Source organism: Cygnus atratus, chromosome Z (assembly GCF_013377495.2).
Source record: "Cygnus atratus isolate AKBS03 ecotype Queensland, Australia chromosome Z, CAtr_DNAZoo_HiC_assembly, whole genome shotgun sequence".
NCBI classification, from domain to species: Eukaryota; Metazoa; Chordata; class Aves; order Anseriformes; family Anatidae; genus Cygnus; species Cygnus atratus.
The window spans coordinates 27,465,789-27,488,886 of NC_066396.1; the positions used below are offsets into that span (position 1 = coordinate 27,465,789).

The 23,098-nt window shown below is 38.3% G+C and overlaps 1 protein-coding gene across 3 annotated transcripts in view; it reads right to left on the minus strand.

Moving 5' to 3' along the window:
• Positions 1-8,484: 8,484 nt before the first annotated feature.
• Positions 8,485-23,098, minus strand: part of PTCD2 (pentatricopeptide repeat domain 2) — a 31,762-nt gene continuing 17,148 nt past the window's right edge. For 2 of the 3 annotated variants that reach the window (XM_035565831.2, XM_035565830.2), the window contains exon 10: positions 22,364-22,664. In XM_035565831.2, coding sequence (XP_035421724.2) covers positions 22,440-22,664 — 225 coding nt within the window. In that variant the 3' untranslated portion in view covers positions 22,364-22,439. Of the gene's footprint in view, positions 8,608-9,375; positions 9,537-22,363; positions 22,665-23,098 lie in introns of those variants that run through there. The other variant, XM_035565834.2, reaches the window with a different exon arrangement.

Here is a 23,098-nt window from a genome sequence, read left to right on the forward strand (position 1 = left end):
GCCACTGCAATCTCAATCAGAATTCAAGGTACTACTGCAGCTTTGATTACATTCACCTTGCTTCAAGAATACTAATATACTGGATAAGGCTTCACCATCAGAGCATTAAGCTGCTAATGTGAGATCACTTTCTTCTCCCTTTCCCTCTTCATGGAAACTCTTCATGCTAGAGAGGAGAGGAGAGGAGAGGAGAGGAGAGGAGAGGAGAGGAGAGGAGAGGAGAGGAGAGGAGAGGAGAGGAGAGGAGAGGAGAGGAGAGGAGAGGAGAGGAGAGGAGAGGAGAGGAGAGGAGAGGAGAGGAGAGGAGAGGAGAGGGAAAAACAGCAAGGCACCAAATGTAAGTTGTGTTCCAAGACAGCCACATAAGGCTCTCCTTATCTCCTTATCTTAAGGGGAAAGGAAAGGCTTGGAGTAGAAGGAAAGAAATGGGAATCCTGTATTTTAGTTCCTAACTGAAACAACAATGTTTTGTGACAGCTCATATCATCACGCTCCCATAAGTTTTACTCACTGTATTTGTTACACTGTTGTATCATAAATGTATCTGTAGGACTGGTTTACATTCCAACCCTGAATGCAAGCTGAGTAATGGGAAATCAAAGTCAGTGACAAGACCTAGTAGAAGTGCTTAAGGAAATTAAAGGCACTGAAGCTTGGTTGTTATCTGATTGTATGCTCTATGGTGTACAGAGTATTTCTCTAAGTCAGCCAGGACTACAGAAAGAAATCTACAGCAGGAATAATTTAAGAGTATTCATAGAAGAATGTTCTTCATACAGTAACTTTTCTCCCAAGCTTCTTCATCACAGTGACTGTGGTGTTTTTAAGTCAGGTTCCCACGAGCATCTTTCACCTCTTGCTGATCATCTCCCTTAGTTCCCCAGAAGATGGAGAGGTGAGCTCAGGCAAGCAGCATGCTCTGAAAGCTGCTGTGCTCATGGAAGTATGTTAGCTCACACCAGCTGAAAAGAGCCGAGGTCACAGAGGCCAGCACGCAGGGAGCTTCTCCCAGAAGTGAGGTCTTTGTGTTAACCACATTATTCTGTAGGGGAGGTCCATGTCACCAGAGAGTGGTACAGGGAGTGAAAGATATGAGGTATGGTGACCTATTTTGCTATTCACAGCAATACAGGGTATGCAAGGAGAAAAAGCAAGCAGCGCTCAGATTCTTAACAGACCATTTTTTTCTGACAAAGATCTATAATCACTTGGATCTGTGCAAAGAATTTGATGAGTAGAGTTAATGAAGGCAACAGATTTTAGAAAAAAATGTAGCTATGATGAGAATATCAAGTACCCTGGGCATATATTTCTGCATTCAGCCAGGACTCTTGATGTAAGACAAATTACAACGGGAGATCTGGGGATTTAAGGGTGTGTTGTGCTCTATTTACAAAGAACATACGCAGAATTCTGTCTCCTTGAATATGATAGAGACAAACAACAAGAGGCAATTTCTTTGTTCAGAAAATCAAACCAGTTTTATGCCAGCATTCTGTCCAAAATTAGTCCTTTCTCTCCCTCTTTGGATTTCTTCCAGGTCCATGTTACTGGTACTTCCTTGACTGGCTCTGGCTTTTTTTTGACTGCCTTTTTGTTACGTTCACTTCTCACTCACACTTATGCACCTTTGCAATTGAATTGAGATGGAACACATCACCTACTTTTGCAGAATGTCCCAGAGAAAGCTTTTTGACTGGTACAGTCCAACTTTTCCTTAGAACCTCACTGGCTTTGATTCGTGTAGCAGTTTCTAGTGTTTCATTTTTTGCTAAACAAAAGAGTACTTGATTATTTTCTCAGTGACTTTATGTGAGACTACTAGCCAGTCAGTCAGCTATCATGAGAACTGAGACCATCAATGTTTCAGTTATGAGCTCTGGGAGCACCCAGCATCCTTCAGTCTAACATTGTTGTATTTATCGTAAGAAAACAAGTTAATGTACGCAGGAACTCAACTGACAGGTTGAATGATCAGAATTGAGAAGAGGGATCTGGATTAACTAAACATGTGCATTTAAAGTGGAACACTTTTACAGCTTTAGGTTGTTATGTAGTTAGATAGCTTGAATTTGATTAATTTCCCTTGGAATTTGAATTAAGATACAGAAAAAATAATTCTGAAAAACAATGTAAAAAATAGGAATCAAACACATTCTAATCTACTACAAACTAATCTAAAATTAATATATATTAATACATTAATTAATATATTATTAATTAATTAATATATTAATATATTAAATTAATTCAGTTTCAAAGCCTTGAGGGTCACCTTGCATGTCAAAAACATAAATATTACCTCCCTGCCTCCTTTCATTACATCCATGAAAATGAAATATGGCTGGTCAGTGTAATATTAATATGTGCTGACGTTCTTGAAGCAATATGCAATATGCACTCAGCATTGTTCTGAAAAATAACTCCAGCTGGTGATATACAGAACAGAAGGGTTTAACAATACAATCCCTCTGCCAAATTTGCTCTTAGCAGCAGTGGTTGATAGATACAACTCATGAGCACTGCAATTTAGTAAATGCTTTGTCACTTGGGAGGGTGACACGTCACTAGCTAGTCTAGTTTAGGAATCAAATAAAAGAGTTTGCTTAATTCATCAATGGGAAAGTGGCATGAGCATGCTGCTTGATTGTCCCTAAAGCTGGCTGAAGCTTAGAAATCCAGTTTAATGGGAATAACATTTGATTTTTATTATTATTAATCTGAAGGAAAATGAATATTTGTGGAATTAGAAACCCTAGGAATCTTGGTACTGAAAAACAAACAAACAAACAAAAACATTTCCATGTTTTTCAGATTCTCATTTTTTCTGGAATTACTTCATAATTATATTTTTTTACACTTATTCACTTCATGGATGATTCCATTGTCATATTTTCACATCATTTTTAGGGAAATACCCTGTCTTCAGTCTAAAAATGAATGAGGTCTGCTCAGTACTGATATGATCAGTAACAACAGGATAACAAGCCCTGTTTATGTCACTGAAAATTGCCTTAGAAAAGCCCTTTCTGCGCTCACACTTTTGTGGGATCCCCTTTTAGCAGGTGGAGGACAGTAATTGTCTCAGCCTCCAAATTTACTCTTCCTGTTCTTGTGAATCACCATCCATAGACATCAAAGAAAACAAATATGCATACATCTCTTCGCTGGCTATGCAAGGAAACTGGCTTCCCAACGAGCAGCTAACTTACCTGGATAAAGGTAGGTAGCATAAATACAACCTCCTTTCCCCAAAACGTTTAAAAATAAAGAAAAACCTAAGTCATGTTTTACTCTAGAAAAATTAAGAGCTAAGAGGTGGCAAGAAGCACAATGTAACAGGTGCCCAGAAACACTAAAATGAACAATGTACATATGTACATTACTCATGTAATATCATCTAATAATATCAAACAATAGCTTTTTTTTTTTTTAGAATAGATTACAAAAACAAATTTTCATCTTTTCTGAAGTAAAAATATTTCTGACTACAAAAAATTTAATTCAAATCAATACAGCTTTGTAGGATAGAAATGGGTTGATTTGAAACACATTTCTCTGACAAGTTATTCAGGAATTTTATCAACTGTAGTCACTTCTGGCCTAATAAAAACTTTAACTGTTCTCTGAAACTTGAAAGCCCAGATGGTTATATGTGTTGTACTGTGTTCCTTTGACTTTTCCCCTTCCTTTAAAATGTAAACTCATGACAGATCCATCTATTTGTTTATCTTTCACAGCACAGAGCCATGCACATTTCTTGTCCTATACGAATGATTAATAATGTCATGACTTTTTAGCCACTGACTACTAAGAAACACTTTGCTTCTTACCCTCTGCTTCATAATTTGAAGTTTCCCACCCCCATCCATGACACACAGGCCTGTCATTCTCTTTCACTGTCATTTCCTTCTATTTTATCTAAGTGTTTCAGAGTTTTCCCCAGGAAATTCTTTTCTATTCATTTTTAGTGTTTTTAAGGGAGCAAACAAGATGAAAGCTTAATGAAAAAAAAAGTTGTCTATCTTGACATTGTAAATATAGCTGACGGTTCCCTTTTTGTAGCCATGTGGGATGCAATCTGAAAACTATTAAAGTAAATAACAGTTAGTGAAGCCTTCATTTTACAGCACCGCAGACACTCTACTGAAATTGGGTGTCTCTTTAAGTCAGTTAGAAAGCAAGACAAAGTCAGAGCAACAGGGTAAGAGATTTCAGTAGATGTCTAAAACCTAATTGCTCCTCTCCGCAGCAAGATGTCTTAAATGTTTAACTATTTGTCGGTTGTTATTAGTTGTTTAAAACCTGGGAATACAACTTGATTGCTTTCTTATGGTGTAAACCAGGAATAACTCATTTGAAGTCAGGCTGTTCTGACATGAGAAGCGCTAATCAGACACTGGTAAAGCAGATGAGAGTGCTTTTCTTTGGCTACTTCTGTGCTATAAGCACCATGCAGATGAAACGTCTCTCTACATATTTTACTGGCAGCAACCATTACTGTGCAGACAACTTGCTGAACGTTGTCTTCCAATTTCTCCATCTGATAGAGTAACTGAATAATATGGTATGGTGAAAAAAAAAAAAAAAAAAAAGATAACCCCGTGGTAATCAGTAATTTCTCTATATTCAATTAAGTCTTCCTTCTTAATGTATGGTAATTATTCTAACAAGTACAAAAAATTGACAGAGGAATTCCCCTTGTTACCATGGAAATTGCAACTTGGGTGACTGACAAAGGAAAATAGATCTGTTGTATTAATAATTTTTGCAGATGAAGAGAACACAATAAAAGTAGAACAAGAGAATGGTTAAATAACTGAGGTTGGAAGGTACTTCTGAAAGTCATCTTCTCCAGACCACACTTCAGAATGGGTCCAACTATTTCAAATTGCTCAGTACATTGACTGCTTAAGTTCTGAGTTTATCCCAAGGATGAAGACTCTACAGTCTCTCTGAGCAACCTGTTCCAGTGATTGACCACCAATGAAATTTTTTCTTATTCCCGTGTTCCAGCTTGTTTCTGTTGCCTTCTGTCCTGTCACTGTGCACTTCCAAGAGGAGTCAGGCTCTCTCTTCTCTATATCTTCCAAGTGAGGCAGTCATAGACAGTACAAAGATATTCTCTGCAAATCTAATTTTTAGTCACTTTGTAGTGTTGCATTACGTTATTCTGTATTAGGACTTTGAACTTGTCCTTGTTAGTCTTCAAGAGCTTTCACTCATTGGATTTCTCCAGCCTGTTGAGAATTTCTAGCACTTCTCGGCATGTCCTCCAGCATATCAACCACTCTACCAGTTTGGTATCATCTGCAGGCTCGCTGAGGGTGAACTTCCTATCATCCAGGTCATTGTCAAAGATGTTAAACAGTATGGTTCTTATTATTTGTCTGTGAGGAACACAAGTAACCAGTTTTGTGCTACTAAAGATTCATTGATTTTTGACTGTTTCTTTTCATCCAGTCATTCTGACCCTGTTATTAATACTCAGTTAATTTTTCTTTCTGTTGTCAGTTGACCTGGTACTGTTTGACAACTTGAAGATCATGTCAAATGGTTGAAGCGGGGAATAGGAGTCCTTGAAGGAAGACCTGCACAATCTTATGTCTCCTGATAGGCAGTATACCATGGCTGTGTTTGACCCAGATTTTTTAGACAAAATGTTTTCTTTTTTTCTCTACTGGCCAAGATCCCTAGCTAGCTGAAGACTCTGGGAAAGCACTATACCCTCTCCTTCTCTGAAAAGTAAGATTACGTATTGTGCTTGCATAGCCAAAATGTATGATAGAAGATGTAGTTCAGTCATTGCTGATAGACAACACTTTGTGAAGATGCCATTCAGAAAAACAGTCTTTAATATCACTTGAAATACATTAAACTTCAGTCACAAAAAACAAACAAACAAACAAACAAACAAACAAAAAACTTTACTGATTTAGAAGAATTCCATGATTTGGAGAAAAAAGAAAAAAAGAAAAAAAAAAAGTTTGTTCTTTTTCATCATAAACTAAAAATCTGTGGAGAAAAAATTAATCAAAAACTTAGTTTTTTTACTGAAGAGCAGGTTAGAAAATATTTCCAATCTGTCAGCTCAGGGTAGGTGTGGTGAGTCACTGGAACCTAGCTGAAAATTAAGCCCTGTCATTTAAAAGAAAAGACAGAACTAATGACACACATATGTACCTGTTGTAAAATCCCCCGTCACTCTAAGAATAAAATGCCTGCCTGCAAGCCTCTGTTCAAACATATGTAGAAATTATTCAAATGGACATTTCAAATATATGTTTGAATACCCAAGCTATGCACATAACACCAATCTTGGTGACACAATTTATTATTCATACAAAACATGTAGGATAGTTTTTTTTTTTCTTTTTCCTTATAATATTCCAATAATGAAGGATAACGACACAGATTTACAAATGTTAAAATGGTCGTGTGATATTAGGGGAACCCAATAAAATAGTTGCTCAATATCTCTGCTTCTTCAGACCTCAGAGCTTTTTCTCCTGTCCCCAACATACATGTGACCTCATAAACGCCTGATGTGCTTTAACAAATCTCCATTACATTCTTTGTCAGGATATTGTAACTACTTCCTTGTACCTTGCTGTAAAAGTGTTAGAATAGTAGCTCATGTATCATTATCCTTGCATGACATCAGTTCTTGCAAATATCTTCCTAGCAGATATCGTAGTGGTTCCCATCTGAATTTGTGTAAACATTTTGTGCTATTAAACTAGAAGTCACTAAATTTTGCACCTGTCCCTTCCTCAGTTTAAATAATCCACACATATTTCTCCTTCCTTGTATTGTTCTCCCATATAGGAAAAGTAAAGGAGTTCCAGAGTGTGCAAACTGTAAAGGAAATTACTTTAATATATATTGGAAAGTCATACTTATAATAAATGGGCTAGCAAGTGCCTGAGTTTGCTACAGAAAAAATCCAACCCTTAGTATCAAAAGCTTTTTTTTTTTCCTTTCCCATAAATTAAAAGCTTTTATTCTTTTTTGCCTGTACTCTACATCCAATTCCTATTTCACTCAATAGCTTAACAGGAATTGGGTAATTTGTTTTCTTTCTCCAGCACTGACAAAACCTGTGAAGAGCAAGAGGACAAACAACTTGTACATTCCTTTTTTTTATTTTTATTTTTATTTTTATTTTTATTTTTATTTTTATTTTTATTTTTATTTTTTTTATGTCCCCGTGTATTTTGACATTGTTTCCCACAGCATTCTCCTCTAGAAACTGTCTGCTCATGGATTGGACGGGTGTACACTTAGCTAGGTTATAAACTGGCTGGGTGGCCAGGCCCAAAGAGTCATGGTGAATGGGGTTAATCCAGGTGGAGGCTAGTCCGAAGAGGTGTCCCCCATGGCTCCATACTGGGGCCAGTTCTCTTCAATATCTTCATCAATTATATGAACAAGGGGATTGAGTGCACCCTCAGTAAGTTTGCAGATGACACCAAGTTAGGTGTGAGTGTTGATCTGCTCGAAGGTAAGAGGGCTCTGCAGAGGGATCTGGATAGGCTGGACTGATGGGCCAAGGCCGACTGTATGAAATTCAACAAGGCCAAGTGCTGGGTCCTGCACCTGGGGCACAACAACCCCATGTAGCGTACAGGCTGGGGGAGGAGTGGCTGGAAAGCTGCCAGGTGGAAAGGGACCTGGAGGTATTGGTCAATAGCTGGCTGGTTATGAGCCAGCTGTGTGCCCTGGTGACCAAGAAGGCCAACAGCATTCTCCTGACTTGTATCAGAAATAGTGTGGGCAGCAGGATCAGGGAAGTGATTGTCCCACTTGTACTCAGCTCTGGTGAGTCCGCACCTCGAGTATTGTGTTCAGTTTTGGGCCCCTCACTACAAGAAGGACATTGAGGCCCTCGAGCGTGTCCAGAGAAGGGCTACAAAGTTGGTAAGGAGTCTGGAGAACCAGCCTTATGAGGAGAAGCTGAGGGCACTGGGGTTGTTTAGTCTGGAGAAGAGGCGGCTCTGGGGAGACCTTTTCATGTTCTACAATTACCTGAAAAGAAGCTATAGTGAGGTGAGGACCGGTCTCTTCTCCCAAGCACTAAGTGATAACACACTAGGAAATGGCCTTAAGTTGCACCAGGGGAAGTTTAAGTTGGGTGTTAGGAAAAATTTATTCACTGAAAGTGTTGTGAAGTATGGGAACAAGCTGTCCAGGGAAGTAGTTGAGTCACCATCCCTGGAGGTCTTCAAAAAACTTGTAGATGTAGAGCTTAGTGGCGTGGTTTAATGATGGACTTGGCAGTGCTAAGTTGAAGGTTGGACTTGATGATCTTGGAGGCCTTTTCCAACCTAAATGATTCTATGATTCTGTGATTATATACCACATGAATAGGAGTAGCTTTAAATCAGTAGAAGTTGCCCATGGAGGTCTCTTGGTCCATTAAGGTTTCTCAAGACTTGGCTAGAAAAAAATGTGTCTGATGTGATTTAGAAAAATAGTCTTACTTCAGGTATGGTACTGGACTAAAACTCTGGACCTTGAGAGTCCCTTCCAGCCCATATTTCTTCACTTCTGTGAGCTAAATTGGTCTGAAGTTTGTCTGCTTTAACCCCATCAATAGAACCAAACCTGAAGGATATGTTAGAGAAGAATGTTATTGATTAGATACAAAAGAACTGATGTTATTCTTAATGATCTTTACCAAATATTATAATAGATAAACAGCCAACAGCAAAGCTTGATGCTAGAATAAAGCTCAGAAAATTACAAGTTTGGCAGTATAACGAGAATTACTTAAAGATGTTTATGATATAATGACAAATTCCATCATTTTCTGTTGCGGAGGCAAGCAGAAACATTCAGTCCACAAGCCTTTATCTCTATTTGTCTCAATTTGAAAAGGACACCTATTTTGCATAGCTGCTTATTTTCAGTGAAACCATCTTCCACCCAAACCATGCTCCAGAGGAATAGTTTTAAGAGGACATATTTGAAAACCTTTATTTCAGATGGACAAATGAGCAATAAAAAAATAATGTTTCTGGCATATGATTTCAGATTGTCAAGCATGAGCACAAAGAAAGGTCAGTCTTCACCAAAAACAAGGGTTTTCCTTATCACCTTACCTCATTTGAACAAAATCCTTCACTGCACTTATTGTTCAGTAGTATATAACCTTCCTTTCTTGAAAGAAAGAAAAAATCACTAGCTCTGTATGTCTCCCAGATTCCGTCCTACCTTAATGTCATTTTAGTACTCAGCAATTACGTAACAGAAATAAATAAAGTGCATATAGATGTGATGAGAGTCAGAATAAATAGCTACTGGCCTTGGCAAGGTGATACAACTTTGTAGTTTTCCACGGCTCACAGACAACTTAAGACAAAATTTACTTACCTTGTTCACAATACACAGGATGAGTATTGGTAAAAAATGGCTGGAATGGCTAAGCTCGTTATTGTGCAGTCACGGCTGTAGGTGGTGACATGTGAGAAGTCCAACACTTGTCTGGGACAAGCTGCACATTTCACACAACACCATCCCTCATGGTGGAGCATCTGCAGCATAATGGAAATAACCTTTTCATACTATGATGTAAGATCTCAGAGAGAAGACAAGGAGAGATTAAACTTTCAGTGATTAAACTTGCGTAACTACAGTGACACATGATTTTTAGATGCAGAGACAAGGTGCAAGAATAGGTAACTGACTTTATGGTTTAGCATTTAGTTAAGCTAAATATCTGTTGTGTTCCACTGATATGCTTTGATGCAGAATGTGGGCATTTTTCACACATTTCAGGAGTTGTTTCTAAATATAGCGTTGTTTACGTATTACTACAATTCAAGCTACTGAGAGTCAGGGATACAAATGTTGGAAAAGTGTTGGAAAAGAGTTGAGTACCAACATAAAGCAACAAAATGTATATTTAGAATAGAAAAGTCCGTCATGTTCAGTAAGTATGATGGGATATTTGGTTTTGATTTAGTGATTTGGTTTTGATTTAGCAATATATTATATGTAAGTCAAGATCAGAAAATATCTTTGACCACAAAGTCCTTCTAATTGTTCTTTTATGTGTAGATGTGGATGGATGAAGGTCACTACAATCTCTGGGGTTTTCTTAAAACCATACATAAATAACTTTGACATTATTTTTTACTTCCATTACTCTTTGAAACTATTCCAAAGATACAATCACTTTGATAGAAGTATAGTTTGTGAAGCTCTTGAGAGTTAGTATCTCATGCTGAAAATGATAGAGGGCATATTTCTTATTGTTGCAGTGTCATGGTAAGACAAATTTTAATTCTGTGAACAAAACTTTTTACACAAGATGTTCCCTTGGTGTTATGTCTTTTGATAGTTGAAACTAGGGTTATAGTCAACTGAAGTTGCAAAGATGGTGGTGATGTAAAAGCAATGCATCTCCTATTTGCAAGGTCAATGTAGCCAGTAGACGCCTGTTCTATAATAGAATATCACTTAACACAGCACAGAATTCAGCAAGTATGCAATATGAATCGAAACTCATATGCACTTGCAAAGAATCTGTCAATTTTTTTCATACAGATATAAAACAGAGAACTACGTTGAAAATATTTAAAATACGGCAAGTGGTTAAACTTAGGAAACAGTGCTTATGGAGTCAATGAGAAACTTGCAGCTGTCCTCCTAATACATCAGAAACATTATCTGTATAGTCCTTTACATGAACAGCACATAAGGAATTTGTCTATTTCATATACCATTACTATGGGATCAGTAAATTTTAAGTAACTTGCTTAGGTGAAACACTGTCTCCTAGCAATATATTGAATTCTTTTGCAGTATTTTCATAGATTATTGTTATTATTATTATTATTAAGAGGAGCCAGGAAAACTCTCTCTTGCTCTCTGGATCCCGAGGTGCAGATATCTGCTGCATACCTAGAACCTGCTTGAAATTTTGGCTTTATATTTGACATATGGGAATTTGACATACTTTTTTTTTTTTTTTCTTCAGTGCTTTAACAATTATTACTTCATCCTGCCTTCATTTGCCTTTGGCTGTAGCTGATTCAACTTAATGATATCTATAATATCAGGTCTGATTCCAGCAGTAAATGCTTTGTAATACTGTGAGCCAATCTCATATTATTTCATCTCCCATGCCTTAAAGCACGTGTGACTATCTAGTTCCATGAAACAGCAAAATAGTGTTCTGTGTATTTGCCCAGTTTCTGTCTATGCTGCTGAAATTTATAGCAAAGAACTATAATATATAGTTTACACACACAAAAAGTTGTTTTATGCCAGAAGTGCAGTATCACATTTATCATCAGAGAGAGGAAGTGCACAAAACACCAGCTGGCTTTCAATGGGGAATGCAAGGAGAACATTTCTGTTCCTCAGAAAGCCCTTTGGCCTTACTTACAAGTTCATAGTTGTTGAATGTTTGAATCCATTGGTAAAAAAGATTCAGTCTCACTGCAATTCACAAACATGACTTATGTGGGTCCAGATTTGGCAAGGCATCTTTGCAACCATTTTTCTGTAGAATGATGAATTTAAAGCTGGATTTCATATATTATGTAAATATATTTATATTTATTTATTATTTATTAAGTTTATGTTACACTGGCCCAACAGAGAAAGAGAAAACTACCTTCATGGATTAAGATCAATAATGGAAAATGGCTTGCTTGCAGGCTAGGGAATACTGAAATAACTTTGTTAATGATGAGGCACAAATCATACAAAAAATCTGGGAGTTTATTCCCTTATACAATGAAGAAAAAATGCTGAATTAGTTCCAAACTTAGCTTCGTGTAATAAACTGCAAATCTACCATGAGTTTTTCTACACTTCTGGGCTGAGTTCGACTGTATTACCAAAAAAAAAGCGCTTTCTTAAAATGTCTGATATTCTTTGATGTATACCTTCATTTTTTCCCTTAAGGTCATTTAGGGAAACAGGAAACATTCTCATTATGTTTCTGCTCATTGTTTAAACGACAGCATTCTCTGAGTTGCCCTTTTAACCACATTTACAAAATCTACACACTGAGTTTTTGATGTTGGAACCTAATGAAAAATCCTCTAGTAGCAGAATAAGCAGAGCTCAACTGAAGCAATGTGATATGCAACTATTTACACCAGAAGAGGTTCAGCTTCTGTATTTTCTTGTGTTTCTACAGAATTCTGTGAGCTTCACATATCTGAATGAAGCCAGTTGGGATGCTGTAACACAAAAACAGTTATACTGCAAGACAATCAGCATCTTGGGTTTTACAAAGTTTGCAGGTAAATTGGGCTGGAATTTAGAAACTGTCAAGATTTCACGATCTTTAGGTTTGCAAGGAGTGTAGGAAAACTGCATGACCACATGTAGTCACGTACTACATGATCACATACCTGCCCAGCATCTAACTGCATCTCTATTTCTGGCACTGAGAAGTGGTTTGGAAGTAAAATAGCATAGTTAAAAACATTTAGACTGGGGATGTGGTGGGGACGCGGAGCTATTAGAATCATAGAATAGCTCAGTTTGGAAGAAATCTTAAAGATCATCTAGTTCCAGCCCTGGCCATAGGCAGGGATGCCATCCGCTAGATCAGGTTGCTCAGGGCCTCATCTAACCTGGTCTCAAACACCTCCAGGGATGGGGTATCCACAACCTCTCTGGGCAACCTGTTCCAGTGCCTCACTACTGGCAGCTGAAAGTCACTCAGATTCCATGTAACTACCTGCAGAAACTGTCAGCAGCACTTTTACAAAGACATCCAGTGTGGGGTGCCTCCTTTCTAGGATGTCTTAGGTTGCACCTGACCTTCCAAGCTGACAGCCAGCGCATGATCCATGTGGAACAGCATCTGAAAGGTTAGTCCCAACATTTCCAGAGACACAGTCTCTCCAAAACCGAGGCAAATACCAAAATTTGTTTATCAGTAGGTATCTATCTATAAAGTAAATGGAATAATCCCATCATAAATGTTACTAACTAGCCCCTCAGTCTTTCTGGTTAGCAAAACGCTAAAAAGGTCACCTGAATTCCCTCATGTGCTCCTAAGGAACAGATTTCTCTTCTCATAAATTGTTGTTTATGATAGCGGTGGCACACAAGGGATATATCCTTACTTATGTTAAGGATCAGAGGGAGATGTCACTACCTTGTGCCATTCACAACAAATTTTCTAAGCTATCACGCTGCCAGTGAAACTGATTCAATTACTCAGCAGTATTCATTTTCTATGAATTTTCCTTTAAGAATACACTAACCAGAAGGATAATGAGTTATTTAATAGGATATCATGGGTATTGAAATAAGTAGGTAACATTCTCAGCATACCTGTCAACCAGATGATTTGTTTCTGCACTGATTTGCCATAATTCACATAAAGAATTGTGGCTGCATCCAGGATAGGAAAACAGCTCCAGTGAAGTGAACACACCCACTGATGTAATTTTTTTCCAACACAGAGAGAGGCAATTCTCACTTCCTCTTCCCTGCCACTCCATTTTCATGGGTCTCCTTTCTGGTGTACAAGTTTAAGGAAAGAAATGCACGAAACAAAACAGAACACCAGCACAGTAACTTGCAGCTCCCAGGATGTCTGAATAAATGTCCAGACTAATTAAATGAGCAGTCTTGCTCAAAACACACACTAATAGCCTGACTCACTATTATAAGACTGACCTTGAATATTTATAAGACAAAAACCACATGTGTAAATTATTCCCTGCAGCTAACAGGAAGACTTAGTATTTATGCAAGCAAAATGTGATAATAACATGTATGATAATCTCATTGGCAAAGCAAGCACAAGATGTTACACCTCTTGCTAAATGACAGGTAAAGAACAGAAGCAAGCAGAACACAAAGGAAAACAAACAAACAAAAACCCCACAGTTGCCTCTACATAGGTGCATAACAAAGGAAAAGAAACATATGGTGACATCATCTCAGGACCACAGCAAATGTCTGACTGCTGAAAGTCACTTTGGGAAGAAAAGAGCTTTTTCTTTGGGTTTGACATCCAAATCTGAGTGAGGGAGAACAGACAGCACAGCAAGTCCTATCACTCATAAGCCTTATACTCAACATACATCTCACACAGGAATAATCACGGCCATACTGGGACATTGTTTTATTGCTGCTCTTTTGGCAATATGCAAGTCATTTCCGTGATTTCATTTCATGGAAATGGACATTTCTTCTTTTAGGTATGTCAGCAGGATTTGGCAAGAGGTCTTTAGACAACTATACTTGGGAAAAACTTCACTAGCACCCCCATCCCGAGGAATTACAGGCTAATTGTATAGGTAGTCTGTTAAACAACTGACATGGGAAGTGCTGATTTGCTTCAGGAAGTTGTACGTCCACTCTGACCCTAAAGAAAAAGTATTTAAAAGAACATTGTAAATATAAAAAGAATGTTAGTGAAATAAATGGGACTTTTAATCATATGTTAATGGGTAGGAAGGATTCCCTTGTAGTAGAAGGTGACCAATTATATCTAGCCAGCGGGTAAGAAATGGACTGGGCAGAAAAAAAGCAGTGCCATAGCAGTGAGATATTTTAAATGGTTTGACAATGGAAGAACATTTCTTTGCTCCAGTCTCTGGAAGATCAGAGGACATTTTTATGCACCTCTGCTTAGGAAGAAAATAATAAAAGCTAGCTACTGGTACAGGTCCTGATTCAGGGAGTTTCTCAATCTGTGCTTAAAACACTCTTCTGAGTCTGAAGCAGTCATTTTAGGAGTAGACAGGAACAAGAGATAACTATAACCATTTATGAAACAAGACAATTCAGTGAAAATTTATGGCTCCTGAAAGTGAATAAAAAGTGAAAGAATGGTTTTGGTTTCACTGGAGAAAAAGGGAGTTTTACCCATATGGCTACAGTTACACAGGCAAGGATTTTGGTTTCCTTTCTCTGACTTAACATTTCAGTGCTATTCTCTGCTGATATGTAATGGAAGTGGGACAAGAAGACCTCCAGAAGCCCCTTCCAAAAACAGTTATTCTATGGTTCCATGGTTTGTTTTCAAGATAAAAACATCAACCCAAGACATAGGTGCCATTAACCTGGTTACAAATATATGTAAGGAAAAATAAAATTTAAAAATGGTTTTGGTAATGCAAATACAACAAGACTCCATGCCTTCTCCATCACATTCTTTCAGTTAACAAAATACCTTGTCTGTATAGACACAACAGTGATAGGTCCAAAAATAACTTGAGGGAGAAGTGCCTTGTAGCCTGACCTTGTAGCCTGACACGAAAAGGTGCACGTAAACCTTCAGGCCTGAAATTAGTCATGCTAATCTTTTCATCTGTGTGGCGGGCCACAGAGAGCTGTATGAGGGTAACAGCCACCACAGGTTCTTTTCTAAAATCAAGCATGTACTTGCTTTTGCATTTTGTGAGGCATACAGCTTCAAAGCTTTCATTTGCCAATGCTTACAAATCTCAAACCCTTCCAAAGGGTAGTAAAAGTGCTGCAGAACAGATTCTGTGGTCTGAATTTCCCCTGAAAGTACTTAACCACTAGGGCAATTTTGTAGATGTATCATCCTTTCTCCATCACAGTTCTCTTTTTCTGTCATTCTGATGTGAGAACTGATAAAACTTCAAACATAAAGAAGAAGTTCTTGACAATGTCTCTACCTTCTATTTCTCCTTTTTTTCCTCCCTTCCTCTTACCCCTCCCCTACTGATGGTATAGAGAATGGGGAGGAGAAGTTTCTCAAGCAGTTTTGGTAATGTTTAATGATACATTTAGGGCTTTTGCATTAGATAAAATGAAATTGTGAACCGATTACTTTTCCTATTCTATGCTGGACTAGCACCATTTCTGTAGCACCCGGTGCCTCAAAGGAATGCAGGACCTTTCTCTAACAGTTAAGCCAGTGACATGAAAAGAATCATTATTAAATTCCTGCCATCCAGAGCAGGGCCCACTTTCTGACATAAAGATTAAAGTGCTGCAGCACTGGTAAGTAGTTATATATTGAGGAATTTCCAAGAAGTTGCTACCTGGGAATTCACAGTGCACTCTCAACTACTCCAAATATTACTATTAAGTTACCCTTTCCATTATTCTTTTCTAAAATTTTCCATTAAGATTGCTGCTGCCAAGTCTCCTGATACAAGACAGTTCCTGTTCATAAAGTAAATGTGGTAATTTCTTATATGGTAGTTAGCCTGAATTACCTAGCACAGGCAAGACTGGAGTTGTGTAATTTTCTATTTTATTTCGATGTTGCAGTTTCTGCTGGATATGGCTGAGGTCTGAATCTTCCTTCAAGCATCTCATAAAGGCCAATGGGACTGAGAACCCACAAACTTCCTCTAAGTGCATAGAAATTGAAAATAGAGAACAGTTCAGGATTTAGGAAATTGGACATGAAGGGCACTTCCTACAATCTACCTTCAGTACAAAGCCATAAGAAAAAAAAATACTTTAATGGGAACTAAGAGGATATTTTTTCTTCTGGAGTAGAAAAATGCATGTTCTATATTCACTGCAAGCACCCATCTCCTTGAGATAACAGGAACAAAAAACTTCAGCTGTTTCAGACAAACAACAGTTGTGTTGCCTGTCCAAGCATGCTACCAAGCAGCTAAGTCAAAGCTGTGTGTTCGATGGAGGTGAGTGCACTTATTCAGCCTCATTCCTGAAGCAGTTACAGAGTGTGACTTGCACATAGAGCTGTGGCTAGTTAGTAAGAAAATAAGCACAGATTGCTGGTAATATCATATTAGTCCACATCATTATCTGCTTTGATATCACCTGTGAAAAGTAGTCTTCCCCTTAAATGACTCCAAATATAGCAAGAAACATTAAGACCACTGCTCTAATGACCTGCTTTTACTGGAGCACCAAAGAAAGGCACACTGGAGATGTATATTTTTTTTACCCTGGCAAATTCTGAAGTTTCAGAAGACAAGCAAAGGCTGATAATAAGTGAAATGAAGAGATTATATATGAGCTGTCTGTGAAATGTTTGTACCAGCATCTCAAGCCAAAATACTAGGAGCAATGTCATACTCAAACAAACCAGAGAAATAGCAATAATTCTGGATCTAAATGGAGAATCTGGCAACTAAGGAATCAAAGGCTGAGGACAATAGTCCTATCTAGAACAACCCAAGTAGCAACACGATGTTGATAGTAACCTGTTCAGTCTTGGATTTTATAATCTGAATTAGACTCATTGTAGAAACAGAACAAAAACTTCTGTTCCAACGTAGAAGAAAGTATCTGATAATGTTCCTGAACTCATTTCAAATCCCCAAGAGAATCTTGGGCATTTGGTCTTAAGAGTTGTTTACCACCAAAACAGAGTAATATTTGCTCATATAACTAAAGTTCTATAAAGAACTAATGAAAAGATGATTCATGCCTATTCAGGAAGGCTACTGGATCCCTGCTGACTATTAGGTTCCCCAGGCCACCTCACTTGTTGTACCAACTCTAGCTTCATCTGGTAATCCTTAAGGCTGAGCAAACTCAGTTCTCTCAGTCTCTCTTTGTATGTCATGTTCTCCAGTGCCCTGACCAGCTTGATGGCAAAAAGTCAGAGTACCTCAATCTCTTCCCTGTCACTTGTTACTAGTTTCCCTACCCCACTGACTGCTAGGCCCACATTCTCCTTAACCTTTCTTTTGCTACCAATATACTTTTTCTAAAGTACACCCTTGTCACCCTTCACCTCCCTTGCAGTTTCAACTCCACCTAAGTTTTGTCTTTCCTGATCTATTTCTACACACATGGGAAGTGTCTTTGCATTCCTCATAGGTAGCCTATCCATGCTTCCACCTTCTGTGTGCATTTTTTTTTTTTTTCAAATGTTTGAGCTCAGTCAGGGCCTCTGAGTTTATCCCTGCTGGCCTTTGGCCATCTTGATTGACTTTCTGCATATTGATGTGGATCATTCTCGTGCTCTGGGAAAGTTCTCCTTGAAGATCAGCCAGCTCTCCCAGGCCCCTTTCCTTCCACAACAGTTTCATATAAGATCGTGCAGATGTCCAACAGAACGCCTCCCCTCACCAGTCCATCAGTCACTTGCTACAAGGAATTGTCTTCAGTGAATTCTAGAATCTCCTGAATTGGTTGTGCCCAGCCATATTTTCCTTCCATCAGATATCAGTGGTTAAAGTCATTAGTGAGTACCAGAGCCTGTGACTGAGACTTCCTACAGCTGCCTAAAGTTGGCCTCACCAGTCCGTTTCTGAATCAAATGTCCTGTAGCAGATATGCACTACAGCATCACCTGTGCTGTCTGCCCTCTGATCCTTACCCACAACCTCTCAGCCAGCTCATCATCTGTCCTGGGGTAAAACTCCATCCATTCAGCTCCCTCACAGAGCCCAACCTCCCTGCTATTGCTGTCCATCCTGTCTTTTGTGCATCCCTCCACTGCAGTGCTCTAGTCATGAGAGTTATCCCATCATATCTCCACAATCCCTATGAGGTCTGAGCTCTGCAGCTTTGTATAGGCCATCAGCTTGCTTGTTCTTCATGCTGTACATATTAGTGTACAGGCAATTGAGATGGGTCCCAGCCTGTGCTGCTTTCACTGGGGGAAGTGCAAGAACCTCCCCTGTCATGCTGTCTCCCAGACACACCTGGCCTGACACTTGTGCTCTCACTTCTCTCCAGGTGATGGTGACCCTCCCTGGCATACCTCATGTAAAGCTCACCTCACAAGGTTAGCAAACCTGCCTGTGAGGACAGTCTTGCCACATTTCGTCAAGCACATCCCATACCAGCTCAGTAGTCCTCACTCCTCAAAGAAGGTCCTATGGTCACAGAAGACAAAGCCCTGCTCACTACACAAGCCCCACAGCCAAGCCTTGACACACTGGATGAGTCCACTTCTGCTTAAGAATTTCCACCTCACTGACAGGATTGAGGAGACATCACCTGGTTCACCCTGCCCTTTGCCCTCACCCCTAAGTGCTCTGTACCATTCTTAATGCATTGCAAGTTACTCCTGGCAACATCACTGGTGCCCAGGTACTCATTAGTAAGGCAGTCCAAAAGCACATGAACAGCCTCAACAGATATAGCTTTAAAACAAAGGAGTCCGTACTTATTTTGCAATATTTTTTTTTTCAAGGATGCAATCTGAAATAATCTCAAGAAAAAACTGTAATAAAGAATTTGAATAGCTATAGACCTATACACTATAGGTCCTCCTCCTTTCTATAAGAGCTGAAAGGTTCTAACAAGACTTCGTTTTAAAAGTTATTTAAACTTGTGCATATGGCTCATTAAACTAAATCAAACTCCTCCTGAGACCTGGAAGCATTTCTGAGCTTCCCTGTAACGACTAAGCCTTTCACCTTCATTTGTATTGTTTTGAAGCAGAAAATTAGCTTGGGTGAAGCACAGAGGAAGTGATCCTTCATTATGAAGACTCAAGATGTTTGTGGAAAGGAGTATGAAAAAGAAAGAGGTATTAACCCATAGAGAAAAGCAGAAGCATCTATAGCAGAACAACAGTACCTTGAAGACGGCACAATCCAGATCCCACGTGAATGTGAAACTGAGCACTTTTCCAATTCAAGTTGGAAAAGATGTGCAGCTTTTTCTTTAATGCAGAACAATCATTTCAAAATAAGCCTCTATAACTGTCAATCATGCACTATAAATAACAGCAGTAGCCTTTCTCCTAGGTCATTGATAAGTATTTCTACAGAATACCATAAAAACTGCATTGACAGAGATGATTTTTTCCAACTAATGCAGTGAGTTTCAAATTAAACTCTTTAAATCACTAGTTTGTGGTCTGTGCTGATTATGAACCATTACAGACTGTTGACTATTGTCTGGATTTTCTATTTAAAGATGGCATGCGTTAAACATGGGGCAAACATATTTACATATCTGACACTGCAGGTAAAAGCTAACCCTGGAAATCGGGTTGGTAGGAAAGTATGATCAAGAAACGCCACCTGCTGTCTCCTCTTCTGCTATTCCGAAAAGCTGCTTGAGTGCAAGGATATGCACAAAACACGTTTCAAACGAGGAAGAATATCTAAATGCAAGAAACAAACACAAATCCCTTTCCACACAACAGTATACAAAAGAGCCTTCAGATCCTCATTGTAGCTACACACGACATAAATCTTTAAGCAGAATTTCACAGAATCACAGAATGGTTGAAATGCAACTGTCTAGATTTTTATTTTCCTTTATTTTTTTTCCAAATTGTTAACCAAAAACCTTATATTAATTGAATTCCAGTATTGGCTTCTCTTTAATTCCAAGGTTCATCCTTGATTAAAACTCCATATAAGCAAAGTATAATTATTCCACTGGCTGCGGTATTATACTGCACATACTAATCTCTGAGGCTGTCTCCAAGAAGTACTCTCTAGTAACTCAGTCCTTGACTTTCCAACCACACTGACCTAGCAAAACCTTTGAAGTGTTTGCTTAACATTAGACAAGTTTGTTTTCCTGAGCTTTGGCACTGGAAAACTAGAAGTCAACTACACATAAATACACAAAATTAAGCATGTGGCTGAAGACTCTTCTGCATAAAAGCCAGAGTGCTCAACACCTTGACATACCAAAAGCTATATTTATGAACACATACATACAAATCCAAGCTTTCCGGATCAATAAGCCACTGTACTACTTGTGTGAAACAAACTAGACTTTGTTTGAAATCAACTGCCTAAATACTAGAAGTTGCTCTTTTCCCTCTCTTTGCCTCGCTCTCCTCCCACGGGAGGATATTATCAGTCTTCCACAAAGCTTCCATAGCAACCTTCAATAATCTAATTTTTAACCACGTCTTAGTTTTTATCCATATTCCTTTGAACTTACCCTTTAAACATTTTGGGCTACCTGTTTTCTTTTTTTCTGCTGAAGTGTTGCTGGTTATTTAAACATCAAGTCTTTTCAGACTGCTCACTGCAGAACCCCGTAACTTGAACGGCAGAGTAGAATGCCAGCCCAGAGTCAGATACCTGCACACTTTGCTGGTCCCCTTTAGCTTTGGAAGGGGCAGTAGTGCAGGAGGCAAATGCAGGGTTTTTTAAATGGTCTGTTTTGCTACCTATGTTCCTTATTTACATGTCTTTCAAGTGATTGTACCTGTTACATGCCTGTGATGGATTCAGCATTCCCCTTCTCCCTCAAGAGAAAAAAATGTATAGTTTCTTTAAAAAAACAAAACAACAACAATTCAATTAAGTTAATAGTTAGCTTGAATAAATCAATCTCAAGAAAACCAGTAATCAAGAGAGCAAAGAATAGGAAATGTCAGCTATAATGACAACAAATTATAACAGAAGTTATTAGTTCAACTGCAGGTAGGATTGTAGTGGCAAGGTTTTGGTAGTAGGGGGCCATATGGGTGGCTTTAGGATACAGCCTCAGATGGGTATCTAACCAATGCAGACTAAAAACAACAAAAACAAAACCAACAACAAATATGCACACCTCAGTCCTAGGACAAACCAGCCTCTTGCAATTAAAACGTATTTGAAAGTGCCAAATAAGGTAATTAAATGGTATTGACTTTATAATACTTGCAATGTAACAGGTTAAATAGCCCAAACTATCTTCTATTGCATATGAAAATGTAGTTTTATATTAGTTTTTCCTGATGGTAGCAACCACCTGAATATATTAAAAAGTAACTCCATGCTTTCATCTTTCTGAAATTAATCTTTGCCAGACTACATGCAGCCTTTACAAATCTTGTATCAAACCTATTTATGAAGAAAAGATTGGGAGCTACTTCCATATTGTACTGGAAGCATGGAAATGATTTCCAGCTGATCCCGAGCAGGACTGTTAAAAACTGTAAACACCTGAAAAACTGAAACTGAGTCACACAATATTACAGAACGATTATTCCAAAACAATAACTTTCATTCAGGAATCTCCTTCAAGTGAGAAAACAACCAGCCAGTTACCATACTATCTCCCATGAACCATTCGAAAAAAGGCACCAAAGACGTTTAGTTTCCTTTACGATTCTCTTGCGATGCATAGAATTTGAAAAAATGGTCAATGTAATTTAATACTCCTTCATCTAGGCTCTGGGCCGCATCTATTCTTTTTGGCAGAACACTGTATCTGATGAACACTGCATTTTTTTTTTTAAATCATGAACAGCAGCAAAAGTCAGATCAGATACAAATACTACCTTTTTTTTTTTTACCTCTATCAGGATATTTAGTATAAGGAAAATCCTGATCTAAGTCCCTGAGGAAAAGCTTCAAACCATTCTGATTACTCAGTTTCAGAACAATACACAAATACCTACTGCCATGGCTTATTGTTCATTTGAATTTTGATGCTAAAAATCTACACGAGCTATATTTAAAATTCAGTTTCACGCAAGCAATGTAAACAATTGCCCATAGCGGAGGAGGGGAGAAGCCATTTTATTCAAACACGCTTCTACATGACACTAACAGTAGTTCAGTTTACCACCAAATATTGAACTATTCCAACATCAGATTTGACTGAAGCGGTTTAGCAGCCTGATAACCCAAATGTTTTTGATTTAAAAGTTTTGCAGGGGTCTTCTTTGAACTAGGAATCTGGAAGAGCATATCTTCCAATGTGTTTGTGGTTATCCGTCCTGAAGCTTGTAGTTTGTTATATATATCTCTTAATTTGGCAGAAAGGTCAGGGCTTTCTTCCATCCTTTCAGTGGCTGCAGCCAGCTGAGGAGGGTAAAAATGACACACTGTTACAGTTCAGCAAGTGAATGTTTCAATCAATCACTATATTGAAGACAAACTATCACTCAAAATGAAAGAAAAAAAGTATATAGCATAAGAAACACCACTAGTGTAATGACCTGTAAGAAGAGGATTTTAAGCAGCACACATTATTCATCACCAAGCAACAGTGGAAATGCACTGGACACCTATTAGAGAAAGTTTATTAGATTAAAAACTTCCTCAAAGTAGTACGGTCCTATTTCCAGTCCTAGTACAGACTAATGTGATTATTTAAACCGAGGCAACATAATTGCTTCCTGGAATCTGTTTGCTGAATCAGCACAATTATAGCTATTATTAGGTATCACACTAAATATACAGTACAAATCAATAGAATTCATACTAAAAAACACTGGAAAGTTCATAGGCTATAC